The following is a 26,611-nucleotide window of genomic DNA, read 5'->3' as shown; positions in this document are numbered from 1 at the left end:
AGCACAATTGGCTGATGAAGACGTCCCGTTATCCAGTGAGGGTTAGGTTCGATGGTAAGACTCGCAACACTGTTGCCATTATCTAGGCTATAATACATATCAGCTGTAGGTATTTTACAGAATATTAAATTCTAAAGCCTTACCTGTTTTAAAAGTGTCATATCCATCTTCAAAATCGTTTCTCCCCCACATAATGATAGATATGCGCAAGAAAGCGCAGCGAAACTCCGAGGGTAGATCCGACCAGAGAAAAGCAGAACGTGATCTCACAAAGATGGAGAGAGATCCTTAAGAGCTGGCCATGGGTACATGGCGGTAAAGCGACATATACTTTTACCTCTAACGAAAATATAACGGCTTCCTATTTCAAGATCTGTCTTACATCTACTCCCGTAAATCTTCCAATGAAGGTTCCTGAATACTGTCGCTGCGGTGGAGTCGCCTCGCTGGCAACAGCAACGTAAGGATGTGAGCTCACTAGGGCTCCTCTTGCAAAAGCTTGCTTATAGTCTCCTCCCCCTTGGCGGCGTGCCGAGAACATCCACTGCAGCCAGACAAGGGTAAAGTGGGCTGCTACTGCCTCCTTGTAACCCCGGTTAAAGCCTAACCCGTCTCACATAAAGAGACGTAGCCAGCTCTCCTGACTACCTGAACAACAATTTTTCAGGTTTTTCAAAATTTAATCATTTGTTCAGCCACACTTGTCATATTCTGTAAAAAAAGAAGAAATGAATAGAAAATAGTAACTGTACAAGGAACCAAAAAATACCTCTACCAAGACAGTTGAACTAGCCACAGCCAGAACCCTCAACATCCTTGCCAAGTATATACTAAGGATGTGTGTGTGTGTGTGTGCACATTTGTGCGTGTGTGTCTACACACAGACTAGCTGCTGATTCAGCTTCTCTCAGCTTCACCTCACCTGCAGACACACCCCTCAGCAGGAATGTGAGTGACAGTTGTGTTGTCTGAGGTCAGGTAAGACCCTCCCCCATGTTGAAAGGTAAACAGTTAGGCGTAATTGCCATTAAATTTAGGTCTATACCTGCTCTTAAAGCTAATCAACCCTGTCAGGCAGCCATTAAATGTATATTGCCATTAAATGTCAGGACCAGTTTATAAGCTGTCGGGTTACATTCCGAAACGTAACCGTACAGGCTCACTGCATGATCACATTCCTACAGCAGAGCCGTTTTGCAGAACAGGAGCTGAGTTCTACACATTGACTGGACAAACTGTGCTAACATTTTCGCTTTTCATGTGAAATTAGGGGAATACTGCACAGGTGTTGGCTGGGTATCTATTCACTTCTCCTTTCTCTCTTCACTTCTCACAAGATTGTTTCTCTCTAATGCTAAACATAACAATAAAAAACATTAAGAAGTGATGGCTATACTCCTCTTTTGGTACAGTTGTTTTTTTTACACAATAGCCGATGGCCAAGAAGGAGCAGCCACTATGTGAACATGTTCAAGATTTCAGTCGAGAGTTTCAAAATACATCCTGTTGTAGTCACTTCAGCACTTCTGTATTTCGAGCAAATTGTACAGACTGACATCAAATACAATTGCACACCAGACACACTTTCTTTCTGTTGCCAGACTCTCTGTTCCACAGTACATAATGTCCATAGAGACAGAGTTGAGAAGAGTGAGGTAGGAGAAAGGTACAGTCTTGCTGGGAGAGAAAGATAAACAGATTGCAGAAAAAAAGAAAGATTCTGTATCAGAGGAAAAAAAGAGAAAGAAACAGCGAGACAAAGGCTGAGAGAATCACTCCCAGAATCAAATAAAAAAACTCAGTCTTTTTGTCCTAGTTAAATCACCCAGAGCCTCCTCAATTAAACGGACACCCTGCTCTCCTCTCTGTCGCGCTCACTGAACGGATCATCTCCACAGCGCTGCCAAGCCTAGACGAGGACGACCGCTCTGGTGGCCTGGCAACACGAGCAGAGAGCGGGCACGTTGGAGGCCTGCTATACGCAATGAGTCTGTACTCTAGTACACTGTTCAGTGTTTTCCCTGACTTTTGAGGTACAAGGAGTTACCTCCGACATGAGGGAACACAAACACAGCACTCGGATTCTTTCTGGCGTGACAGCAGAGCAAGAGACTGTTATGCAACCTGTCCATCATCTGCATGATTCACATTCCCCCCCTTTCCTGTTCTTAAGGCAGCTACCCTGCCAGGCTTCCCTAAAGGGACAGCAGGAATGGGTAGGCTGCTTGTTAAGCTGTTAGATAATTACTCTGCAATAGAAACACCTTCCCAGTTAGCGAGGTCTGAAGCATAGCCTGTGTGTCTATCTAAGCATCTGTGTGATGGCAGGATAGGCAGTGGTGCAGGATGCATTTTCCTATTTATTTTATACATGTCATTGTAACCTCACCGCCATTGTAGACTCGCTGCTGTAGACTACCATATATAGTGTAACTCCCCCCCCCCCTCCCCCTGTAACAAATCCAACAGGGTTAAAACCTCTTCTTTGTAAATAGTCGTGTCCATCTACTGTCCTCACAAGTGTAAACTAATGACAGTACTTAGCAGCTGCCCATTTCCAGTGTGACTTGCAATGACTGTGTGCTAATAGACCATCTGCAAACACAAACTTCTGTAGCCCTTTCTCCATTGAGATATTGGCCACAGTTACTTATCTGGGATCAGCTCGCTTTTTTTTTACATTCTAACCTTTAAACCCCAGCTGGATTTGGAAAGCTGACCCAGGACCAGCTCTGACAGGCAGACAGAGAACAGACAAGCCACTGTAGAACCCTGGTACTGACTGATACCACAGGCTGTCGTCACGACAACACTGGCACATTTCTTCCCCAGCCCACTCATCTTCAGAACACAGTGGACTACACACTACACTGCTGAACAAAGAGGGCCACATAGCTGCCCCCCCCCCCCCCCCTACACACCTTTCACAGACACGCTAAGTTCTGAAAGCCCAGATCATGGATGTTTCTAGAGAGCACGCCGCAGCCTGGTAGCAGCCTCTGTTGGGAGCTAATGAACCCAGTTGCTACTCAACACAAACAAAACATTTCCTCTCAGAGGACTTGGTGTGTGTGTGTGTTCCAAAGATGACAACAGAGGCCTGCCCCTGTGTTAGTGCTGTCCTCCCTCCACCCCTGTCAGCCTGCCTGCCCAGAGGAAGGTTACATGACTGATGCTGCGATCCAAGTACAAATCAGGCGGGACTTAAAGCAAACGTGGCCCCTCTCTCTCTCTTTCTCTCTCACACACACACACACAAGCAACGCAGTTAGAATCACTGTTGTTCTGTGTTATCGGCCCAGAGCAGACTTTCCCCTCCCCCTAACTTCCTGTCTCTATGCCAGGAAACTGATGCTTGGGCCTGGACACACACACACACACACACACACACACACATTAGTGTAATAATAACAAAAACAGTACCAGGCCACTGTGCTAATATAACAACACTCTAAACCAGGACTGCTACAAGTGTCTACACAACACTGACTATTCACTGCTTTCCAGATACATCTCTTCTTTAACCCTTGTGTTATCTTCGGGTCATTCTGACCCATCAGTCATTGTGACCCACCGTCGTATTGCGACAACTTTACCGCATAAAAAAACAAAGTGAAGCATTTTCTTTTAACCGTTGGGCTGTCTCAGAACCCCCACATTGAGAAAGTTCAAAGATTTTATATTTTTTGTATTGGGTAAACACAACGGTGGTTCGTTATGAACCTTTGGGTCATGTGACCCGAAGGCAGCACAAGGGTTAATTTGTCGCACCAGTGGATGGGAACTGCCTGGTTCTGGCTTCGATGTCCTAATAAGCAGGTTACGTTACGATGCTTGGCCTGCAGACGTCCAGTTGGGCATAATGTCTGAAATTGCAGAAACGCAAGTAGCCGGAAGACCTTCACGTGGCCTAACCACAGAGGACAACAATGGTCCTCATGTCTCCACACCGCATGTTGCTGTAGGCCTGATTTTCCACAGTAAGACCAGTACAGACGCACTCAATGAACGTAGAGAACAGGTAAGGATGAGACAGGTAGATACCTTGGTAGATAGACGGTCCACGTACCTTCGCTCTTCTTCATGAGGCTTCTGATCTCTCTGCGGCAGCCAGTGATCGAGAGGAAGTGGGCAGGCTTCGTCCGTTATACGTGAAACTACCCAACGTGGGAACTGCACACTCCGGTCACACAAGGTTTGAATTTTCGCTGACTAACGAGCACCATTTCATCTGGGACCCACCCCCTCGCCAGTTGGTTCCTGGTGGAGAAGCAATACGCAAGTTTGCTTTTGGACCCTCATACTACAAACACAGCAAGGCCATGCTCTGTTTTGAACAGACAGCACCAATTGAGGAAACAAAAGCAAAGCACTGACTGTTGCAGCTAACCCGTGTTTCCTCTTGTTGATTTGGTACCTCCTCTTTAGCAGTTTGTGCGGTACCACTTCCTTAGTAGCTGATACGGCAGCTTTGAAGCCCAGGAAGCTTGTTAACACCCCGTTGACAGAGAGTGCTGTCTGAAAGGCGGATGTGAGCGCTCAGATCAGTCACAAGAGTCCAGGTCCCAAATGGTTTTATGAGGTGAGTGAGGAACCAGACCACCCTAAGACCTTCAAGGACCTTCTCCAACCCCCCCACCCCTGCCCCCCTCATCACCACACACACACACACACTTAACTTCAACCACGTCATCAGTCAGAAGGATCTGATTTACACCGAAGGTCAAAGAGAAATGTGTTTTAATGCCTGAATGGATTTCTCTACCTTTCTATCCGTTTCTCCGTGACTCAAAGACAGTTTTCTATAACTCCATCTTGGGGAACAGCCGTCAGGCAGTTTGAAAAAGTGAATTGCTGATGTCAGTCAGTGGAGAGTGTGCCCTACAGAGTCAGCGGCCCTGAGTCAGCAGTGTGTGCTCACAGGAAGACGGTTCCTGCGGTCGACCAACCTCTACAGGCCTGAACATGCTGGCGCAAGACTGGTAAAATGGGCAAATACCACAATACTACAGAAAAGAGGAACAGATACGTGGAAATTAAATATTTGTGGTAACATGTACTATTTCCTTCTTACAAAGTATAGTATAACTGTTCATTTCAATTCGATTTTTCATGCTACTTTGTACAAAGGCAACCTCTACGTTCTACTGGGCGAACCTCTATAGTACATTTTCATTGACCAAACTATCTACATGTTACTTAGATTACTGCATTTTGTGCTACTGGACCACCTTATAAATATTAGGCTACAAGTGTGGTGTATATGAACATTCAACTTGACACAATTACACCACAGTTTGGAGTACAGATATTATTAGAAAGTTTGATTGATGACTGCTAGGGATTAATCATACTTAATCCTCATCTATCCTCAACACTCAATCTCTGCCTCCAGCCCTAACACTGCCTCCAGCTCTAGAACCTGTAGATCTGGTATCTCAGGTTGAACATTGCCCCAGCTGTGTTAGGAGGATCTAACATGACTTCTTATGAAGTATTTGTGCATTGTTAAGAGGGAAGGGCCAAACTAACCAGCCAGGAGTCACAAATGCAGCGCCAGAACCCCCATCAAACGTGCTGCTACTGTTCCACTGCAGTCCCCTGGTTATGACTTGAGAGTTTGGAATTTTCATCCGAACGAACGCCTTCTCCGAACCACTCCAAAACCAACATCGCTGAAAATCAAACTCACCATGTATGTAGACAAGGTTGACAAGAAACCAAACCAGTCCCTGACAGAGAGAACTGGTTACACGTTTGCATCCGCATGAGCCTGTGATGAACAGCAGGCGACTCGTATTTCTGAAGAGGGAGCAGGTGTGCAGGTGCATTTGACAGTTGGAGACTCAGACAACCCAAATTAACTCTATTGTCATCACTAGAGACATTCGGTTGTTCGGAAAATCTTTGGAAAGCCTTATATTTTCGGAATAATGTTTTATTTGGACTTTCTTAAGGTCCTTACGAGAGACACAAGTCTCTATTGATAGAACCCCACCAGCAGCCCATAAAAGTACAATAGACACAAAAACGACATGCCACCCTGAATACGAAAGCGCACCATTACTGATAATTGTTACTGGCTCTGCAAACAAGGTGTATACACAGTAGATATAACATTTCGCTTCCATCTCTGGGGTACTCCCATTTCTGCCCCAGTAGAAGTACACCCACGTGCTCTAGAGGGCAAACGTGAAATACGACCCTGCTGCAGAACTGTGGTCGGAGAGGAGAGGGGAAGCGAGGAAGGGAAGGAGGACAGACTCTGGAGGCCTGAGGTGATGTCATACTCCAGAGATGGGCAGACGGCCTGATGGGTAATCAATAAGGGGTTCATTATTGATGAGGATCCTGCTTTATCTGCAGGAAGTTAGGGGCCATTAACTCCTCATCTTACCTACCTCATAACCCCTTTCTCTTCCCCTTTTCACCGCCTCCCTCCCTCCGACTTTTTAGCCCCCCGTCTCCCTCAATCCTCCTCCCCACATCCCCCTCCTTCCCCAGTTTGGCGTCATTTGAGTGTCATCGTCTGCAGCAAGTAAACCAACATTATAGTAGGATTCATAGACTACTAGAAAACAACTGAAGAAATCCTTTCGTAATCCGTATCTCTTGTAATCCATTTCAATCCTAATCTGTCAGGGTACTTCAAAAGGTGCAAACACATGGAAAACCACAGACACCAGGACAGTATGGTATATCGTCTCGGACAAACACACCGTCTACACCGTGGCTCCCTTTCCTGTCCCTCAGTCCCAGTCCACATCCAGACCATCTTCACCATCGTCGTTGTTGTCAAAGTTCGCGGAGTTGAACAGAGACAGCCTTGAGAAGGGGTTTTTAGACCCCACACCTGACCCTGACCCCAGCTCAAAACATCTCCTCTTCCTGGGGTTCTCTGCTCCGTGGGAATCTCCTCCAGGCCCATCCTGCTCCTTAGCGCCCCCTAGCTGTGAGGATGTCTGCCCCCTGCCGGGCCTGGCTTCTGTGGAGGCTTTACTCTGTGGAGATGTCCTCGGATGTGGACTCGTGGAAGAAGGGGTACAGGACTTTGGGTTACCTAGTTTGGGCTCTATAGACATTGTTGTTTGTCCCCGTGAAGCTCCATCAATGGTTGTAGTTGAGGTAGTTCCATTTGTGGGAATTGTAGTTTTTTGTTCGTTATTGGCTGTGAAGGAGAAGTGGGAGAGTTTGGCTAGGGTAGAGGCTACGACACTGGGCCTAGGGGGGTGTAGCGAGGGTGGTTGGGGTGCAGTGTTGGGTTCTGGTCTGGGTTGGGGCACGGGCCCAGGGATGGAGGCAGGACTGTGGGGAGGTAGTAGGGGTGGCTGGGGTGCAGAAGGGAGTTCTGGTCTGCTCTCACCTGGAGCCAGACCACCCAGTCTTTGGAGCAGCTTCTCACGTTTCCGTTTGGGCTCGTCCCCCCTTTCTTCCCTCTCGCCCCCGCCAGATGACTTCACCACCTCCTCCCTCAGGTCACAAGAGGAGCTCTTTCTCCTCTCATCCTTCTGAAATTTCAGCCGGCTCTTCTCTGGTCCGCTGCCCCCTGCTGGTGAGACACTGGATAACATGCTCTGGTGTCTGCTTTCCGCTCCATCCGGCCTCCTTCTCTCTGGCCCAGTGTGGCTTTCTGTGAGGGGGTCTGTGTCAGAGCTGGAGGGTGCCACCTGAAGTCTCATCTTCTCCCTGGGTTTGAATGTGAACCCTGAGAACTTGCCTTGTAAGTCTTCCCCCGGCGCGCTCCCTGAGATATCTGCCCCCGCCCTATCAGAGGGCTTTGTGTGACCAGAGACGGGTTTACGGGGAACTTCGTTCGACGCAACGCAAATCTCCCGGACCACGGCTGCGCTGGCGGGGGAGGGCCGTGGAGGGTCTGTGGTGGATGCCTTCGCTGAATCCTCCATCAGGAACTTTCTGGAACCTCCTTCCCCGCTTCCCCCTTCCTCCGCCCCCCCAAGCCGGGGGTTGGTCATCTCCTGGAGGCGTTTCTCCCTCAGCTTCCTGGAGACCTTCTGGACCACACACCTGGCTGGTTCTGGCCCTGCAGACGCTACAGTTCTACCATCGTCACACCCAGCCTCCTCTTCATGTAAAGAAGGAATTTTACCGGAGTTCTTATGCAACGCACTGCCACTCCTGTTGCTAGGCAACGGCGCAACAAGGGGTTCCAGAAATGAGTGGGCCGGATTCAAGGCACCGTTGGGATGTTGCGTTTTATCTGTTGCGGCGGGGGAGGTGGTGGTGTTGCTGTTATTTTGGGTGGATGTCGTGACTGGAGAGGTGACGGGTGACTGTGATTGGTTGGCGAGCGTCTGGAACCACTCCAGTCCACTCTCCGTGATGTCAGACGCGATGATGCTGGAGGTGGGGTCGGGAGTTGTGCGTCTGTGTGTCTGGGGGGTCTGAGGTCCGACGTCTCTGACCTGCTGGGGTGGAGAACCGGGCCTCTGGTTCTGCAGCCTGAAGACAACACAACACAACACAGTTGTCACACCGCCCATGCAACAGTCAGTCGATCAGTTGCAGACATCCCTCTTACAGTAGTCCCTTTAAAAGTTCTCTGTTTGAGGAACCTAACCTGTCCAGTCTGTCCATTTCCTTCTTGAGGAGGTGTGGGAGTTGGAGGCCTTCTAGAACGATCTGACACTGGTTCCTGTACTGCTGGCAGGGGTCGGAGGGGAAGGAGGTGTGCAGCGCGTTCACATCTCCCAGGAGAGCGCCCCCCTGAGGTAGGAAGACAACAACGAGAGGATGAGGAGGTCCGATTAAACCATGGGGGCCACAAATTGAAACTCAAGGCTGAGAAGGCGAAGGAGGCAGCATTCTGTCACACATGGCTTGTGAACGTTACTCGCCCAGGAGAATCTTTCTACACAGCATCATTCATAGAATCAAAATCGTATTTTTATGTTCCTTGACTTAGGTTAATACCTGCATGGAACACTCCATTACTGAGACGACAGCTACCGCGTCCTCAATGGTCACCGTTTCATGGAACATCAGCCTGGCGTGAGCTGCAACCAGCAGAGGAAACATACTGCATCTGTCACAACCCCGTCAGCTTCATACAAGTCCATAGGTCTGTAGGGCTAGGTTATTATAGGTTTCACATGTCTACAGGTATACAAATCTAGGTTTCACATGTCTACGGGTATACAGATCTAGGTTTCACACGTCTACAGATCTAGGTTTCACATGTCTACAGGTATACAGATCTAGGTTTCACGTCTACGGGTATACAGATCTAGGTTGCACATGTCTACGGGTATACAGATCTAGGTTTCACATGTCTACAGGTATACAGATCTAGGTTTCACATGTCTACGGGTATTCAGATCTAGGTTGCACATGTCTACGGGTATACAGATCTAGGTTTCACATGTCCACAGGGATATAGATCTAGGTTTCACACGTCTACAGATCTAGGTTTCACATGTCTACAGGTATACAGATCTAGGTTTCACATGTCTACGGGTATACAGATCTAGGTTGCACATGTCTACGGGTATACAGATCTAGGTTTCACATGTCTACAGGTATACAGATCTAGGTTGCACATGTCTACGGGTATACAGATCTAGGTTGCACATGTCTACGGGTATACAGATCTAGGTTGCACATGTCTACGGGTATACAGATCTAGGTCTCACATGTATACGGGTATACAGATCAAGGTTTCACATGTCCACAGGGATACAGACCCTCGGCCAGCCTGCTGAGGCTCTCCAGCATGCGGATGGTGGTGCGCGCGGCGCTGCGGTCGGCGTTCTGCCTCTGCAGCTGGTAGTAGCAGGTCAGGATGGAGCTGGCGTCGGCGCCCACCTGCGGCTGCAGCCTCTTCACCATGCAGAAGTAGGCCTTCATCTTCTCCATTGACCAAAGAGAGGAGGAGGAGGAGAAAGAGGGGCCGTCTGGGGAGGGGGCGTAGAACGTTGGTGAGGGGACTGGGAGAGGGAGGTGACATAGGAGGCATTCCAGACAGCTAGCCCACCTTCATTCAGGGTTTGCCGGAGCACTTTTCAGTTAAGGTGGCCACCTAAGCAACACACACCTGCCGCCTTAACTATGTAGTTAACTACGTGACCAACGCCAGTCTCCCTTCTCTGTAGAACACAGTAGTCTATCGTACAAACTACCCCCCCCCCCCCCACATTAGTCTATCGTACAAACTACCCCCCCCCACATTAGTCTATCGTACAAACTACCCCCCCCCCCACATTACTCTATCGCACAAACTAGCCCCCCCCCCCGCCTGACGGCAAACCCCACCCTACCACCATAACTAACCGATTTTCTGCGGGAAACCCTGTTCATTGCACCGTCCCCGGAGAAGGTGCATATGATAGCACACACACGTCGAGATCGGTGGAAGGTTTAAGAACAGAGAGAGACGGAAAGAAATTCTTCTCCTCAACACAGGAGGCGAGAGAGGAGAGGAGGGTCGGGGGTCTGGGGTGAAGGGGAGCATTGGAGAGAGGAGGAGCTAGGTGGAGAGCAGACCTTTGTTCTCCAGTATGAAGGAGGAGATGATGCGGTCCCAGTGGGGGTTCTTGGTGTCCAGCAGGACCAGGACCAGGTCGAAGCGGCTGAGCAGAGGGCTGGCCAGCGCTACGTTGACCGACACGGGGACGTTAGGGTCGTACTGACCCTTGGGGTTGGTGGCAGCCAGGATGGTGGTCCTCGTGTTCAACTTACACACTATCCTGGAGAACACGCGCGCGCACACACACGCAGCGGACGGGGAGTTAAGGTGTGTGTGTGGTAAGTGTGTGGTTTTCGTGTGCGTCTATTACGTGTATGCGTGTCTTCACAGCCCGAGCCAAATTTCCCACGTCGTGGGATGATCAAATTAATCTCAGTTATGCGTTAGTGTGTGTGGATGTTCAAGTGTTTGTGTGTGTATGTGTGTTCATGTGGTAGTGTGTGTGTCTCACCCTGCCTTGGCCACACTGATGGTCTGCTGCTCCATGGCCTCGTGGATGCTGGTGCGGTCGTGCTCCTTGATGCTGTTGAACTCGTCGATGCAGCACAGACCCCCGTCTGACAGGACCAGGGCCCCCGCCTCCAGGTGCCACTCCCCTGAGTCCTTCACCGCTGCCACCGTCAAGCCTGGGACACACACACACACACCACACACACACAATGTATCAAATAAACATGGGAATTCCAAATCCTGCTTATATCTACACACCCACAATTTCATCCTTTTTGATTCTGGGAAATATAGAGAACGGGAGAACGTGTAGCTGCAGTGTGTGACAGGAGCCACAAGGGGGCAGACCTGCGTTGGTGGAGCCGATGCCAGCAGTGAGGACAGAGCGAGGGGTGATCTTGGCAGCGTACTTCAGGAACTGAGACTTCCCTGTTCCAGGATCCCCCACGAGCAACATATGAGACTCTCCTATATAGGACACACAACACCACCAGAGTCAGGGTCAACATATGGGACTCTCGAATACAGGACAAACATCACCACCAGAGTCAGGGTCAACGTCAGGGCACCAACGTAGGACACCTCTGGGCGGGTCAGGCTCAGGGTCAAATACAGCAGGTCTTCTGGGTTTACCTCTCACTTTGGTTCCAGATGGGTCCACCCTCTGCACCCCACCTGCCAGCACCATGGCAACGGCCAGTTTAACCACATACATGCCAAAGACCTGGGGGCACAGACTCATCAGGATGTGGTTCCTGCCTGGAGAGAGATGGAGTTTGAGAGAGAGATGGAGTTTGAGAGAGAGAAAAAGAGAGATGAAGTTTGAGAGAGAGGGAAAGATGGAGTGAGAGAGAGGGAGAAAGGAAAACAGAAACAAGGATTTGACTAAATATGCATGTGAATACCTTCAGGGGAGGCTGAAAGACAGAAAGACACAAACACTAGGAAAAGAGCGTTTGGGTAGCCTCTTTATCCTAACCCTGTGCTCCAGCTGTGTGTGTGTGTGTGTGTACCAGCCAGGGGGTCGTGTCTGTGGCTCAGCCAGAAGGCCTCTATGTCCTTGTGCAGGTCCTCTAGCAGCAGGGCTCCGATGCTCTGCTGGTTGTTCACCTCCAGGTGGTTGGCCTGCAGCACCAGCTCCACCTCACAGCGGCTGTCCTGGCTCAGCGGCTTCCAGCGCTGACGCACCACGCCGTACACCGTCAAATCGTCACCTGGGGGGACGGGGGGAGGAGGAAGGGGGGGGGACAGGTGCAGTAGTCAACAGCTGTAGTGGTTGTGCTTGGAGCGGTGCGTCTAGACTGGATTCAACTCGGCGTGCGCACCGTCCTGGGCCGAACAGCTGTACTGCGGTGCACTCGGGCAGTGGTTCCCAACCCTGGTCCCCAGGGACCCCCCTGTGTCCTGCATGTTTTAGATGTTTCCCTGCTCCAACACACCTGATTCAAATGAATGGTCGTTAGCAGGCTTCTGCAAAGCCCCATAACGACCCATTCATTTGAATCAGGTGTGTTGGAGCAGGGAAACATCTAAAACATGCAGGACCGGGGTTGGGAACCACTGCACTAGAGGACTAGAGGAGGCGGGCACTCACCAGACTTGCAGGTGTCCACCAGGTCGTTCTCCAGGATGACCATCATGGAGCGAGGGATGCTGCCCACAGACAGCCTCTGGGCCTGGGGGAAACAGTTTCAACCACTGCTAGTCACATCGGCCCCTGGCTAGCGTTCAGCCCAGGGTACTGCACTGTGTAATATGAAATGGTTTCGATTTCTAGTCACACGAGAGAAGCTGCTCTCAGACTGCTGGTTAGGCTTCCAACCATTGGACAAGACAGGTGACGATAGATTTATTGCCCTGCACAGCCCCGCCTGACCTCCTCCTCGCCCTCACGCTTCCCTTTTTACATCCTTCCTACACATCCATTAGTCAACTGCCCTGCACAACCCGCCCCTGCTGCCCTCCCATTAGTCACCTGTTCCTGGATCTTGATCTCCTGGAAGTCCCTGCAGGCGGAGGGGGCGGAGCCTCCGGACAGACAGGTGAACTTGTAGGAGTCACAGCCGTGCTGATTGGGGCAGGCGCTCGGGGGGGAAAAGGCGTAGTACTGCTCAAAGTCTCCCTGCACCGAGAAGACATGGCGACACTTGGCACACATGTAGTCCCTCTCGTACTCCAGCACCTGTTGGAACACACACACACACACACACACAGTGTGGGTTCGGGTTAGAGCTTGGTCGTTGAAATCTGAAGGGCTCCGTGACTTTAAAATAGTGACACAATCAGACCGGATTACATTTATACACTAAGGAAACGTGTTATCCTCCACAAAATGTAGTACCGGCTTGAACAATCGCAAACAGTAAGACAACCCTTTGGTTCCCCTCGTTCTCCTGCTCATGAGCGACGAGAGGGGAGGGAGCCGCACTACGCCAGCGACGGGAGCTGTGCGACGGTTGGTTTACCTTGGCGGCGCTGGTCCGGATGACGGTTCCCGTGACGGACAGGAAGTGACCTACGTCTCTGGACCTGGGGATGTTCTCCCTGGTGATCTCCGGACACACGGGGAGACCTGGGGACAGGGAGCACACGCTGGATACAGCAGACTGACAGTACGACATGGAGAAAGAGAGACAAAGAGAGAGGGATAGAGAGAGAGGGATAGAGAGAGAGAAAGAGGGATAAAGAGAGACAGAGATAGAGAGAGGGATTGAGAGAGAGAGGGATAGAGGGAGAGGGATAGAGAGAAAGGGAGGCATTGAGAGAGGGATTGAGAGAGAGAGAGAGAGGGATAGAGAGAGAGGGATAGAGGGATAGAGAAAGAGAGACAGAGAGATCAACCATGTTCAGACACAGTAATTTTCAAGATGGAGAAACATCCTAGAACTAGAGTCCCTGTGCAGCTGTCGTATCAAGACCCAGCTAACAGGTCAGTAGTCAGTGAGCCCAAACTGAGGACAGGCAACAGGCCAGGCTTCAACGCAGCAAACTGAACGTAAATAATAATGGACTGTTAGACTGGAGACTCGTAACACACTCAGACGGAAGTTAAATCTCACAACGGCCCAGACGAGCCGCTTGTGTTCCAGTTCCACGGCACACCAGCAGAGGGCAGCGTCTACTCACTACTGCCCTGGACACAGCAAGAGGCTCTCCAGCTGGACTCCAGGCCTGTCTTGTATGATACGAATACACAGAAGATTAAAGAACAACACCATTAGGGATAAGCCGGCATCCACAGCTGGCACTGTTACATAAGGGGCAGCAGGGATTAATAACATGGTAGGCACTGTGGGAGCAGGCAACCACTCAGAAGAAAAACCGACTTTCTTGTCACTTTCTTTTCGTTGACACTGTACTTCGATATTACACGCAGATATATTGTATTTATGTGCTTAGTTGGTGGCAATCTGCGTCTGTTACGGTCTGCTAACAAATTTGAAGAAAACAAATGTGGTAATGGTATGTGAAGGAGCTGGCTCGTCCAATTATTGAGGGTAAGCTTGTTTAGTTCGGTAGTGGGATAGTGAAGACCACAGCCTCCCTTGGTTTGGGTATCGGTTTACAAGTAGGCCACCTGCCACAGCAAAGACCAGGGACACACACAGCAGATGTGTGTGAGGTGTTCACCTGGCTCTGCCTGATGTCTGGCAGACAAGACAGCAGATGCCGCAACCAGTAATGGAGGATGACACTGTTCTCCTTTCATCCTCCCCACACGGCAGAGACCAAAGGACATACACACCCCTTCTCTCACACTCTCTCCCTCTCTCACAGACACACACACACACACTTAGTTGGGATCCTCATCACAGACTAATGCAACACAGTCACATCAAAGCTCTCTCTCTCAACATGGCATGATCCAATGACATATGCATTTGTAATTCACGCTTGTGGAAGGAGACTGAAATATGAAACCTTGTCCATATTCTCCCTCTAAGATATAAGGTCATATTGAGATGGGTTTTACATACGAAGTCCAGAGAGGGGTCGAGGGCTAGACGCAGCATCAGAGAACACTTCGTTCTCAGAGCGAGCCACATGTTATTAAGACACCCAGACAGCGGTGTCTGTTCACGCCGCACGCACACACACACACACCACACACACGCACACACACACTGAAGGACAATCAAGGAGTCTGGTTATTAACAAGACCATGTCTGTGTTCCCCCTCTCACTCACATACAGGATTCTCTTCGTTCACACCATGTGACCGATTGGGAAGCACACCAATAGCATATGGAAGAAAAAAAAAAACTTCCACCGTCTATATTCTGCCTTCATTCTCCCTTCTGGGATAGTCAGTCAGCAAAGAGGCTGCATTATCCCTCTGAGCCTAAAGACAGTCAGCACAATGTCACAATGCTAATGGTGTAGTCTGTCAGCAGTCCTGTCTGTCGGCATCTCTCATCCATGCCTCCTCCGCTCTACCTGACCTTTTCCCTCCGACACCAAATCCCTCCAAAATAAAAGTCTCAGGGACTTTTGAGAATATGTTTGTTTACTAGACTTATTTAACAACGGGGAAAGGGCAGTTATCGTGGGCCTGTGATGTAGCTGAAAAGGAGGAGAGATGGGAGACGATGAGGAGAGGGCAGGAGACAGTAGTAGGCCTGGAAGCAGCGTAGGAGTTTTAGCAAACCACAAACGTAGCTCTGGGACATCTTTTATATTCATAGCTGGGCAATATTTCAATGAATAATTGCGTGAGGACTCCAGCACACTCTAGGGTCCCTGAAGAGACACACCTGCAGGGAGACCAGGTGAATTGTGCTGTCATCCGTTTGAGTCTAATGATGGCCCTGTTGGGGTTGTCAGTGACTAAGGTTGTCAAGGACTAAGCTTAATGATCAAAAGCTCTAGTGTGTAGTGATGAATACTACTGTGATAGAAATTATTATCACCTGAGAGTAGGCTAAGCTTAATGGGCTTCAAAGGCACTTGATTGAAACAGGCCCTCCTTCGGGGAACCAGACAAAGGTTTGCTTGAAGCAGAACCAGGGTAATGAACACCTGAACTCAACGAAGTATCTGCGGCTGTTTCATCTTTCACCTGTCCCCACCATCTCACCTGTGATACGGGCGTGTAGGTTGTGTTTGACTTTATGACCTCCGCATTGGGACGAGCTCTCAGACGTCAGGGTGTCAGCCGCTCGATGCAGCGCGTTGTCAAATATGGTGAGAACTTCACTAGGGCTGGCGTTGAAGTAATCTCCAACCTCCATGTTGGCCTCGAACAAAGTCATGGCGTTCACCACCACGGGGTAGTGAGCATCCACGTCCGGTTGTTGCAGGATTTCAAGCACTTCGCTGCGGTGGTGCTCAGTGACGTAGGCCTCGAACACCTGCCCTACTAAAGCCTCCTGCTCGGAATTGAGCAACATTGCCAATTTATGTCTGCAGGATGAAAACGATCATATTTTACTGACTTCATCGCTATTGCCAAAGTGCATTTGACTCTACACGTCAAAGTTTGCTGTGTTGTGCTTCAATCTAGTGTCTCTGTTCATGTAAACTAAAATTGTGATGCCTGGAGCTTTCCAACTCTTGTCTGAAAGACAATTAGACATCTGACAGTTAGCACTACAGGTTGGCCACAGCTAGTAGTGTGCAATAGCGAAGCTAAGTAAGGTTAGCTTTACGCTTTCATACTAGCTCCTATGACATAATACTTACAGAAGCACTAGCTAGAAAGCTAGGTTGAATCTTGTTGGAATGTGTAAAATAACTTGATAGTTAGCTACACGTCCCGACGTCCCCTGATAGTGCTGTCGACCTCCATATTTGTTTTAGAACTTCCCGCTAGAGTATGACTGACCTTAGTTTAGTCTTCCTGGGTCACCTTGTGCAAAAGTTCCGGGCGGCTACAGTCTGAAACGCGCTTGTGGTTTGTACAACAAATGGTCAGATCCAGTAAAAGAGACGTACATACATCCGGAGTAAATGTCACAATAATTTATTAGTTAGGCATACAGTATAATATAAATATAAAATATGCGATTTTTCTTTTTAAAATTGGTGAGACATCATTATATCTGTGTTGAGACAGACGACAATACAAACAATTTAATTCTACCAAAATTGCTTAAATGCGGCTGTAACAAAGTTTCACCACTGTGTCATTCTAAACCAGGTACAGAGGACAAGATACCATATTACTCAACCCAACTAATGATGATGATCAGCAGCAGAACGCAGCACTCAGAGAAACGGCAAAAAATAAAGAACTAAAATAAACATATAATTACTGTACTAAGAAACCCATCCACAGAGAATGTACTTAATTAATCAACAAAATGAACGAATGGAGTGATAACTTCTTTTTTAGTCTATTTCTTCTGTTTTGTTTCTTCATAGTTTGGTTGCCATGCTGTATCTGAGGGAGGTCAGAAGGTGAAGTACTGTGCGAACCACTCCTGGCGCTGTGGGTCAGAGTCTGGGGATTCCTCAGTCTCAGGAGGGCTAGTCGAAGAGAAAACACATGCACACAACCACAACAAACACAGCAGTTAGCTCCATGTAGGGGACTAGAACTAGGTTACTGCATGGTGCGGATGAAGCCTAGCCCTGACTTAAAACGACAGAAAAACGTCACGAGGGCCACCCCTGCTGGTCTGTTTCCAGCCTTTACTCTACATTAGAGTCTGACTAATATTTGAAAGAGAAAAGGTAATGACAGACTGACTCTGGAAGAAACTAGACTTAAGGGTGACTGGCCGGTGTTGGAGAATGTCTTCTGTAGAAGCTGACTGGTCCAGGATAAACTACCGAAGGCTGATTTAGTCCAGGGACAGGCTGAATTTCCAACGTCTTCATCAGGGTCTAACAGGGACATCGCTAACAACATAACTTGCAACTATCCTGATTGTTCAAGGGGTTGAGACTCATTAGATGGTCTGTGTAATATACTAATGAGTTTATTGTTGTGTGCTTCTGCTATTTAAAAGAATATGAAAATGTGGTCGGATGTTGGCTAATATGACTGTGCTGTTTAATACAGCTGAGACCAGCAGCAGACCCTGTGCAGGGTGATCCAGCCTCCGAACATATTAACTCAGCTCATCGCTGAGAGTTACCTCAGTTTACAATATTAAATCAAGTGTTTGACTTGTACATGGAACCTCGGCGGCCCACCCGGCGAGGGGTGGAGTTAAGGCTGAATTAAGAAAGCATTGTATATTGTATATTTAATTCTATTCTAATCCCACTTAGTACTGCTAGTTTATGTACCCTTAGTATAGATAGTCCACAAATTAAAATTTTAGGTATATGTTTATTGTATGCACCTTCCTGCCAAAGCAAATTCCTTGTCTGTGCAAACTTTCATGGCGAATAAATCCCATTCTGATTCTGATTTCTAATCCCAGAGTTCAACCCTTGGGGTAGCTTGTGTTTGTGCTTTAACTAATTTAGGCTTGCATTTATCCAAATCCTACATAGTCTCAAAGTGCGTCGGTGCTCTACATTTATCCACACCATCGAAGAAATTGAGAAATTGTCTTAGTCTAGTTTTATGTGTAGTTCAACTTGTCTTAGCCTTTGCACCAAGGTACATGGCTTTGGTTTGGAATGAATCTGATCCTAAACCCTAATAATACTTCATATACTTGTTATGGCAGTTTTTGACATAGTTACAATATCTATGTTTCTTTAAGCGGTAAAAAGTAAGTTCCTTTGTTATAGACAGACAAATGTAAGAAACTGAGGCTCTGTGGTGTGGTTTACTCTGTAGAATGGACACTCAGATTGTCTTAAGGTATTTATGATACCTAACTAAGAGCCAGAGGGTCTTAGTTAGGTCTGGGGGTTGGGGGAGATTGTTATCTCAGTTGAGCGAGCTGACCTAACCTTTTGGCCAAGGAGATTGTGTCCTGTGTCCTGTTTGTGTATCATTAACCATCTCCTCATTTAGAGAGGGAGCTGGGACATCAAAGAACTGTGGGACACTTGATGTGGAGTCAAACTGTCACTGAGCAGTGCTGACCAATCACAGAGACCGCTATATTGATGGATTGACCATCAGAAGAACCATTTGTTCCAAGTTTATATAAGGCAGGGTTTTAGGGTTGTTCTTCACCACTCTCTCGGACGACCTGTAGGTTACATCTGCATGTCTTTCGCTATGACCGGTCCAGAGTACTCTGTTAATTCTTAAATTGTACAAACTAAATAAATTATATTGAAACCGCCATCTTGACTATTCAGATCTACACAGTGCCACTTGAATTTCCGCCACGTCATACTGAATATTGGCAATGTCGACCTGAAACATCAAAAACCCAACACACCACAGTATTGTAGAACTGCAGTATTTTATTTCTTATAAAAGAACAGTTTCTCTCGGCCTACAGCTATCCCCCTGCTGGTCAGTCTGTCTGTCTGGTCAGCTGTCTGGCTGCTGCCTAGGCCCCTCCCTCAGTCTCGGGGCTATAAGGGGTGGAGCCCGTTGACATGCACCAGGTGTCTCCTATCAAGGAAGGGCTTCACATCCGAGAGTCTGGAGAGGAGAAGAGAAGATGATGAGAGAGGAGAAAAGAGAGGGGGGCGAGGAGGGGAGTCGACGGGATGTGAGAGAAAGGAAGTGGGATAAGTGAAATGAAATGAGAAGGTTAAGAATGCAGGAGGATGAGAGGAGGGGAAGAGAGAAGAGGCAGGGGGAGAGGAGCGCGAGGCAGCTCAAAGGTGGACACGGTGAGAGATGGGAGGAAAGCAGGGCTGAAGATAGAACAGGGGGGAAAAAGAGAATGAGTGGAGGGGGAGGGGGACTCAATCAGATGCAGGGAAAGAGATAGGTTGGTGGAGAAGCGCTGGGACACCCGGGGGCCATCACCTGATCTGTCAGAGATGCAAGACTCGCATACAGAACAGGAAATGCTACGTGGAGACTGAGAGACGGGGTTGGAGGAATTGTGTGACTGGACTCTAAACAAGTCATCTGATTTATTCAAATGTTTTTTATTTTCTTTGCCGTATGTATTATGTTACAATGGCATTATTGAAAATACAAGCAGATTTCAAATGGTCAAACCCCTGTGGAATATAAATAACTCCTGCCCCGACGAGATATTTCTACAGTTGTCATGACAACTGCCAGTCATTCAATTCATTCATGTTCTCACCAGATCAATCATTCGATCAGGGTAAATTATTCATCGGTAATCCAATACTTGGGGTACAGTTGATCAGTGTTTCCCGGTGAGGTAAAATTAATAGGCAAGTCATAGAATTGCCCACTGCGTCCATAATCAAACACACCTCATTAACTATCGAATTTGCTTTCAAGTAATGGTTTACGTAATGGCTGGTTGTCTGGTTCTCACTGTTCTACGCCCAAATGTCTTAAACAAAACCCTCCCTCTCTTGAGGTAAATACAACCCAGGCCAGCTGCGTTTTCTCTAAGCAGCAGCTGAGAGTGCTGCTGGGACCGAAGACAGGAGCGAACGATAGCAAAGCTAATTATCTGCTCAGCTGAGCACCATTATTAAGCTGTTCATCACTGCTCTGCCATCTACTAGTATAACCTGGCTCCGACTGACAGGAAGCCTATACCCACAGCTCAGGAAGTTTCGGATAGAACACAGGGCATCGGTGTTCTGTCTTCTACAAGGGGAATGGGTTGGAGCGGTTTGTACGCATGGATGTACATGATTACATGTCCTAGTAGTGACAGTAGCTACTGTATAGTAAGGCCCATGTTATTAACTGTGCCCAGGGCCTCCTGTGTCTAAGCAAAGCTGTATCTCTTCTCGACGCTGCACGCATTAAAGGAGTACTTCAGCATCATCGGAATACAAATGTTTATTAGATAGTTTGTGTGTGTGTGTGTGTGTGTGCGTCAGTGCAGGCGATTCTTGAGAGGAGCCAGGGTGACCTTGACTGTGGCTGAGACTGTGTACGTGTGTGTCTGTGTGTATGCGTGCGTACGTGTACAGGGATGAACAGCCCCATGCCAATGGAAGGCAGCTTCAAGCACACACGTCCACACACGCTTATTTACATACACACAGCAGCATGCAGCAGCAAGGGCAAGAGACGCACACATTTAAAAACACACGCACGCACAGAATTAGTGCAGCCGAAACAGAGCCGTTACCATAGTAATGCACAGCATTGCCATTACAAATCATGCACACACAGAGTTTAATTAAACCGTGTGTATGTGCACATGATCCTAGCAGAAAACAGTTCAGCCTGCAGAGCTATAAAAAGGCACAGGAGAGACATTTATTCAGCAAGGCATACATATGTCATTAAAAACCCCTCAGTATTAAAAACATCACCCTGGCACAGAGTACATGATAGAAACACTAAGGAACTGATACAGCGTCATAGTATCTCACGTACAAAACCAAAATACAAAAACACACTACATTTCAAACACAAACAGGGTGTGCTGCGAGTGCAACATGCCGGTCGGCCGGGAGAGCCAGAATGAAGGGGTTAAAAACCGACACGGTGGCTCAAACAAACAAATAAATAAAAAACATGACCACAACGCAACGGGCAAGTTGTATAACTTCCAGGGTTTAACAAAAAGTTTGTTCACGAGACATGAAGTGAACGTGACTGGCATGCTCACGCCCGTTAGCATGGTAAGAGACAGTGGTGGTAAACAATAACAACAGCAACAACAACAATAACATCAACAACATGCTCCTGTTTGCATTCCAATGCCATTTTCAAAGCTCATGTGCCGTAAGGGGCTTGAGACAGGTTGGTTTTTGTCACCATGTTTGTGGACTTGACAGCACTGCTGAAGATATCCTTGTTCTGTGTTTGACAAAGAAACTCCCATGTGACACCGCCCGGGAGATGACAGAGAGGGAGGAATGATTAACCACAGACCTGCCCACCTGGGGGGCTGAGGTAAACCGTGCTTGCTGCCCTCAATTTCCTGTAACTAGGCGAGGTGAGTAAGTTGTGGGAACAAATTTATCAGTGTCACATTGAGTTCCTTTGTCACAGACAAAGATTGGGAACAGCAGGTTAGCTGCTTGGGAGGTTAGCTGGGCCAGTAGAGGCCAACCTCAAGCCTTGAGCCTACAAGGTCATAGGTGACGTGTCAAGGCCCCGCCTCAGTGTGTCAGGTCAGTCAGTGTGCTGAGCTCCCATTGGCACTGAGCCTCGGCTCAAGTTTGTCTGATAGGTCGGTTACGTTGAGGGCCCAGGAGAAGGGTGCTGGTGGTGGGGCTCACCTCATGAATTTCTTGGGCTCGGAGGGTGGGGTTGGCGGGGGCAGAGGCTTGCTCGTGTTGAGCTCTAGGTGGTGTAAGGGGGAGTTGGGGATGGGCTCTAGGCGGTTGGGCTGGGGCTGCTGCTGCCCACTTCCTGTGCCCGCGCCCGCCAGCTCCGCCGCCCGCAGGTTGGGAGAGCTGCTGAATCTGGTGGCGGATTTCTCATTCTTTCTCTTTTGCTACAGAGATAGGGGGACAAAAAAAGACAACAGAGGAAAAAAAAAATACAAAAAAGAAATGGAGTAATAGGGAGAGCTAGTCGAGTGGGAGAAGGCAGAGAGCTGTCTTTGTCATGATAGAGATTCAGAGGGTTTAGAGTGAAGTGGTAGCTGGAGCCTCGACCAGCTTGGACGGGATGGACGCTAGAATGAGGAAGGAAGTAACGAAGGAAGGTTCTGGAGAAATCTGACACAGAATGGCTTGGAAAGCAAAGGAGAACTGGATGTTTGGAACAGGAAGGCGACACACACACACACACACACATGTACACAAACAAATAATGTATAATGTAACACACAACTGAACTCTTGGAAGTTATAGAACTTGGAATGGATTGTTGTTATCCATATCCATGCAGGGCAGGGTTCCATTCCAGTGAGATCAAGCCAGCAGCTTTCATATTGGAATGAGACCAGGTACCCTCCAAGTAGACATGGGCCAGCATGGTGAGGTAATGTTCTCACTTTCAGTCACTTTCCAATGTGAAGAACACAGTGTTTTAATGGTGATAAACAAATAAACACTGCAGGTCTGCACTAGTCCGCCCTGTAGCTAGTGAAGGACACAGTATTGCAGGCAGCGGGTCTGGTCTGTTCACAGCTAACCTCAGAAGAAACACTGACAAAAAAACAAACATCTGAATCTCTTCAAATGGCCCAAAATGTAAACTAATGCTGCTCATGTAGCTATGCCAACAGGGTAACAAACCAGAGCCCCCCCCCCCTGGTCTACTGTGTACACTAGGACCCACAGGGCTGAGGAGAGAGGAGGGTTAGGGGGTCAGGAGGTCAGCGGTAAGGGGGGGGGTCAGGCTCACCTTGATCAGGGGGTTGATGACACCAACATTGGGACTGGTGTTAAACACCTTGTTGAAGTTGGTCTCTCTGTTCACCAGCTCCAGCTGGTAAAACTTCTTATCGTCCTGAATCCGTAATTTGATAATACATGCCAGAGGTTAATGTTAATACAGGCAAGGTCGATGACAAAGGCCATGTCACAGTAAAGGAAAGACCAAGCTAATAACACATGAGGTCATGTGATTATATGTGAGAAAAGTCTTGTGATACATGACAAGTCATGTAATGACACAGAGGACACGTAATAATAAATGGCAGGTAATGTGATACTACATGTTTAAGGTCATGTAAAATGATAACAAATGTTTGAAAGCATAAAGATTTGATGTGTACAAAAAACAACACATGAAAGATTAAAAGTATAAAACATTAGTTTCATAGATAGACATAAGTGTCAATTAAGAGTAGCGGTTTTCAACTAGTGTTGGTCATGGAGATAGTTTAGGTGAAATAAAAAGCGAATGCACCTGAAAAGACCGGTGGGTGTGTAAGACTAAACTACCCGTGTGTGTGTGTGTGCTTGTTGTGTGTGTGCGTGTTGTGTGTGTTACCACTCACCACCAGTTTCTTAACCAGGGACTCTCTCTCTGCCACCATCTCCTTGAGCTCAGCGATGACCTGCAGGTCCTCTGGACGACTCTCTCTGTTCCTGAACTTGTCTTCTGTTCCTTCCAGCCTGACACACACGCACGCACGCACGCGCACACACACGCACACACACACACGCAGGGTTAGAGCTGGGGCAGCTTGGTTTCCTCAGACAGCCTTGAGAACCAGACAGCAGAGAGGAAACTGAAGTTCCCTGGAGGCAACCTGTCAGCTATTGATCTGCTTGAGTTTTCTACTAGGATGATGAAAGCATGTGTGATCAGATGCACGCCAAGCCGAGCAATATGACACAAAGGAGAGAAAAAGAGAGGAGGAGAGAATCGATACTGTCTCTCCTTTTGACTGCCTAATAGTGCTGCTTGGTTTACCAATATCAGTAGACAGTTACTGTATACTGCTAGACTAAAGCTGTTCAGTCTACTCACATCTCAAGTTGCTCAATGTGCAGAAGGCTCTCAGGACCTCTATTCCTCAAGGGATAATCTGTGTTCAGGCTGTGTTCAGACTGACAAATTATTTGCCTCTCAAGCTACAGCTGCTTCTGTCTGCATACTGCGGCGCCAGTCCTGCTGTAGCACGCAAATGTGACTTTGCTGACCTACCTTGTAGACTCCGGAATATTTCCATTCTGTTCTAGAATATTCTCCAGGTATTAACCCTGAGCTGGACGTAACCTCTGTGGCTCGGACACAGACCCGTGTCAATGACTGTTTACCTTCGTTATCTGAGGTGCACATTTGACCCGCCGTTGCAAAGTCAATGACAAACAGTGGATCGATGCCGACTGAGATGCAAATGAAACGCATGTCAATTACTGTTACATGTGTTCAAGTGGAAAGTTTTGTGAAATTAGGGTTTGGTTTGGCGTGGTTTAAACCAAGATGGTGACGCAACAGCCCTCCAAACCAACAGAGGGTGCTGTATCAGGAGAGCATGGGTTAAACTGTCAGTAACCATGTCTCAAACACTGACTTAACAGTACGACGTCAGTGTTACTACAACCTCACAAACTGTGCAGCGCTACGGTACGTGTTTCCAACTGAGACTGCTGGCGTGTTAGTGTCTGCTGGAGGGGGGGGGGGGGGGGGGGGGGGAGGGAGAGGGGGTGTACTTCTGACATTGTTGGTCTCTGGCAGTGTGTGGTACGGGAGAGGGTGACAGTGTGTGAACATGTTGACAGCGCTGGAAACTAGCAGCCGACTACAAGCCAATGTGGGAGCAGGGATCATGGAGATTGGAACAGACAATCCTCCCTCTCTGCCTGGGAGGCTGTGCTGAGATCGTCTAGGCCGTGTTCACAGACGTGGTGTCTAGTGGCTGTAGCTGAGTTGTCTAATGGTTATCAGCAGGTTGTTAGAGGGTTGTCTAGTGGTTGTAGTGGTATTGTTTAGTAATTTTCTCAAATCAGCTGTAGACAAAAATATGTCTAATTTAAGATACCCTGTAGTATAATGTATACAAACACCAAAACAAAACAGTTGTCTAAGTGCTGTGTGGTCGCTGTGCAGTAGCTGTTGTAGCGTGGTTATCGACCCCCACTGGTGATTTCACGCCCCAAAGTTGTGACGACCCCCAAAATAAACAATAACCAATCATACAACAGACAGGCTGGCCGGGTCCCTAAGGACCAGCCAATAGACGGGGAGAGAGTATGATATATGAATATTCACAAGGCCTAAATAGCAGAAGATCTGCAGTCTCCTGGGACAGGCCCTGGGGAATGAGACTGCCATAGTGATTAATTGAGAGGGGAAAAGATATTGTCTAATGAGTGCTGTTTTATGTCAGATAGAACAACTCCATTTGGACTCATGTGTCTTCTCACAACGTACACTATGGGATACATTTATAGTTGGCCCGGCTGAAGTTCTCTAGTGTACATTTCTTTGGTTGCTATGTGCCAATAGGACTCAGTCTCAAAGTCAAACCAGCAACAATGCGATACATAAGTCTGAAGCCTTTGTTTGTAAATGCGTGTGGAAATGAGGTCAAATGAGTCCAGTTAACAAGGTAGCCATATTGAAACTAAGATCTTGTACGTCGCAATGAGGATGTAGTGACGCGTTTCCAAGGAGAATCATCTAGAGTTCCACAAGTCAGGTCAGCATCAGGCAACGTCACATAAGAAATCACATCCCATTTAAGACTTTTAAATGAGCAAGCAGCATTAGGACACCTAGGGGAAAGGACCCCAAAACATCCCTTCATCAAAAAGCCTGTTGACACAGTCGCTGACTTACCCTGACCACCATGGAAATGACCCTCAGTAGACACAAGGGGCCGACCACTCTCCCCCCTAAAGCTGGACCGGTGCTGCTTCCATCTTTATCTCTCTCTCTCTGTCTTTCTCCCTGCTCCAATTCAAGTTCAACACCAAATGAGGTCATTTCTGACAGCACAAAGTCCCTGGGCTCTTGTCTGCCCTGCGCCCTGCCAGAGCATCTGCTGCACGCACGCACACACACACACAGCACACGCACAAACACCTCTTCACCCCAACCCTGGTCGTAGCTGTGCATGGGACAGTGGCCTGCTCTCGTTTGCCAGACCTTTATGTAACCACACTGGCACATGGTGAAGCTGGACACACACACACACACACTAAGGGGGTGTGCGCGGGTGAGCATGTGTGTCTGACAGAGCGTGTGTGTGTGTCTCTCAGGCAGTGCCTGGAACACTTCACCCAGCACTACCAAGGCCCCATACAGAGAGCTCACCTGCCACTAGAACACACCTATAACTCCAACCTTCA

General features: G+C 48.2%; 3 protein-coding genes across 9 annotated transcripts in view; all 3 read right to left on the bottom strand.

The window, feature by feature from the left end:
• Positions 1-4,228, bottom strand: part of cep85l (centrosomal protein 85, like) — a 35,277-nt gene extending 31,049 nt beyond the window's left edge. For 3 of the 5 annotated variants that reach the window (XR_010877020.1, XM_067241708.1, XM_067241710.1), the window contains exon 1: positions 144-424. Coding sequence is in view for 3 of the 5 variants with exons in the window: in XM_067241708.1 (XP_067097809.1) it covers positions 144-192 (49 nt within the window). In the remaining 2 variants the exon portion in view is untranslated. Of the gene's footprint in view, positions 1-143; positions 425-4,044 lie in introns of those variants that run through there. The other 2 variants (XM_067241711.1, XM_067241713.1) reach the window with 2 other exon arrangements.
• Positions 4,229-5,933: 1,705 nt separating this feature from the next.
• Positions 5,934-16,723, bottom strand: mcm9 (minichromosome maintenance 9 homologous recombination repair factor). Of its 3 annotated transcripts, XM_067241727.1 has the most exons (14): positions 16,616-16,723; positions 16,011-16,336; positions 13,399-13,505; positions 12,909-13,115; positions 12,528-12,609; positions 11,947-12,147; positions 11,567-11,692; positions 11,282-11,401; positions 10,935-11,109; positions 10,501-10,703; positions 9,702-9,911; positions 8,932-9,014; positions 8,579-8,724; positions 5,934-8,460 (listed from the first exon to the last, which is right to left on the bottom strand). In XM_067241727.1, exons 2-14 carry the CDS (start codon positions 16,321-16,323, stop codon positions 6,750-6,752), a joined length of 3,684 nt encoding a protein of 1,227 aa, XP_067097828.1. In that variant the 5' UTR covers positions 16,324-16,336; positions 16,616-16,723; the 3' UTR covers positions 5,934-6,749. The 3 variants fall into 3 exon arrangements, 1 of the variants encoding a protein (XP_067097828.1); XR_010877021.1 differs by lacking the exons at positions 5,934-8,460; positions 10,501-10,703 and having other exon boundaries at positions 8,588-8,724; XR_010877022.1 differs by lacking the exons at positions 5,934-8,460; positions 8,579-8,724; positions 8,932-9,014; positions 9,702-9,911; positions 10,501-10,703 and having other exon boundaries at positions 11,082-11,109; positions 11,574-11,692.
• A 240-nt stretch (positions 16,724-16,963) lies between these two features.
• The window catches only part of fam184ab (family with sequence similarity 184 member Ab), a 44,371-nt gene continuing 34,723 nt past the window's right edge, over positions 16,964-26,611 (bottom strand). The window contains exons 17-20 of the mRNA XM_067241991.1: positions 23,809-23,926; positions 23,211-23,315; positions 22,136-22,353; positions 16,964-17,401 (exon numbers count right to left, since the gene is read on the bottom strand). Of these exons, the coding sequence (XP_067098092.1) occupies positions 17,326-17,401; positions 22,136-22,353; positions 23,211-23,315; positions 23,809-23,926 (517 nt within the window). The 3' untranslated portion in view covers positions 16,964-17,325. The remainder of the gene's footprint in view (positions 17,402-22,135; positions 22,354-23,210; positions 23,316-23,808; positions 23,927-26,611) is intronic.

This window comes from Osmerus mordax, chromosome 8 (assembly GCF_038355195.1).
Source record: "Osmerus mordax isolate fOsmMor3 chromosome 8, fOsmMor3.pri, whole genome shotgun sequence".
Lineage (NCBI taxonomy): Eukaryota > Metazoa > Chordata > Actinopteri > Osmeriformes > Osmeridae > Osmerus > Osmerus mordax.
This window is presented reverse-complemented; position numbering and strand designations above follow the sequence as displayed.

Excerpts from the sequence above, each read along its gene's own strand:
- mcm9 (XM_067241727.1), bottom strand. The coding sequence starts at position 16,323 with ATGTTGCTCAATTCCGAGCAGGAGGCTTTAGTAGGGCAGGTGTTCGAG. Across the intron at positions 13,506-16,010 it reads CCTACACGCCCGTATCACAG|GTCTCCCCGTGTGTCCGGAG; the intron begins GTGAGATGGTGG and ends CCCTGTCCCCAG. Across the intron at positions 11,693-11,946 it reads CAGACACGACCCCCTGGCTG|GCAGGAACCACATCCTGATG; the intron begins GTACACACACAC and ends ATCTCTCTCCAG.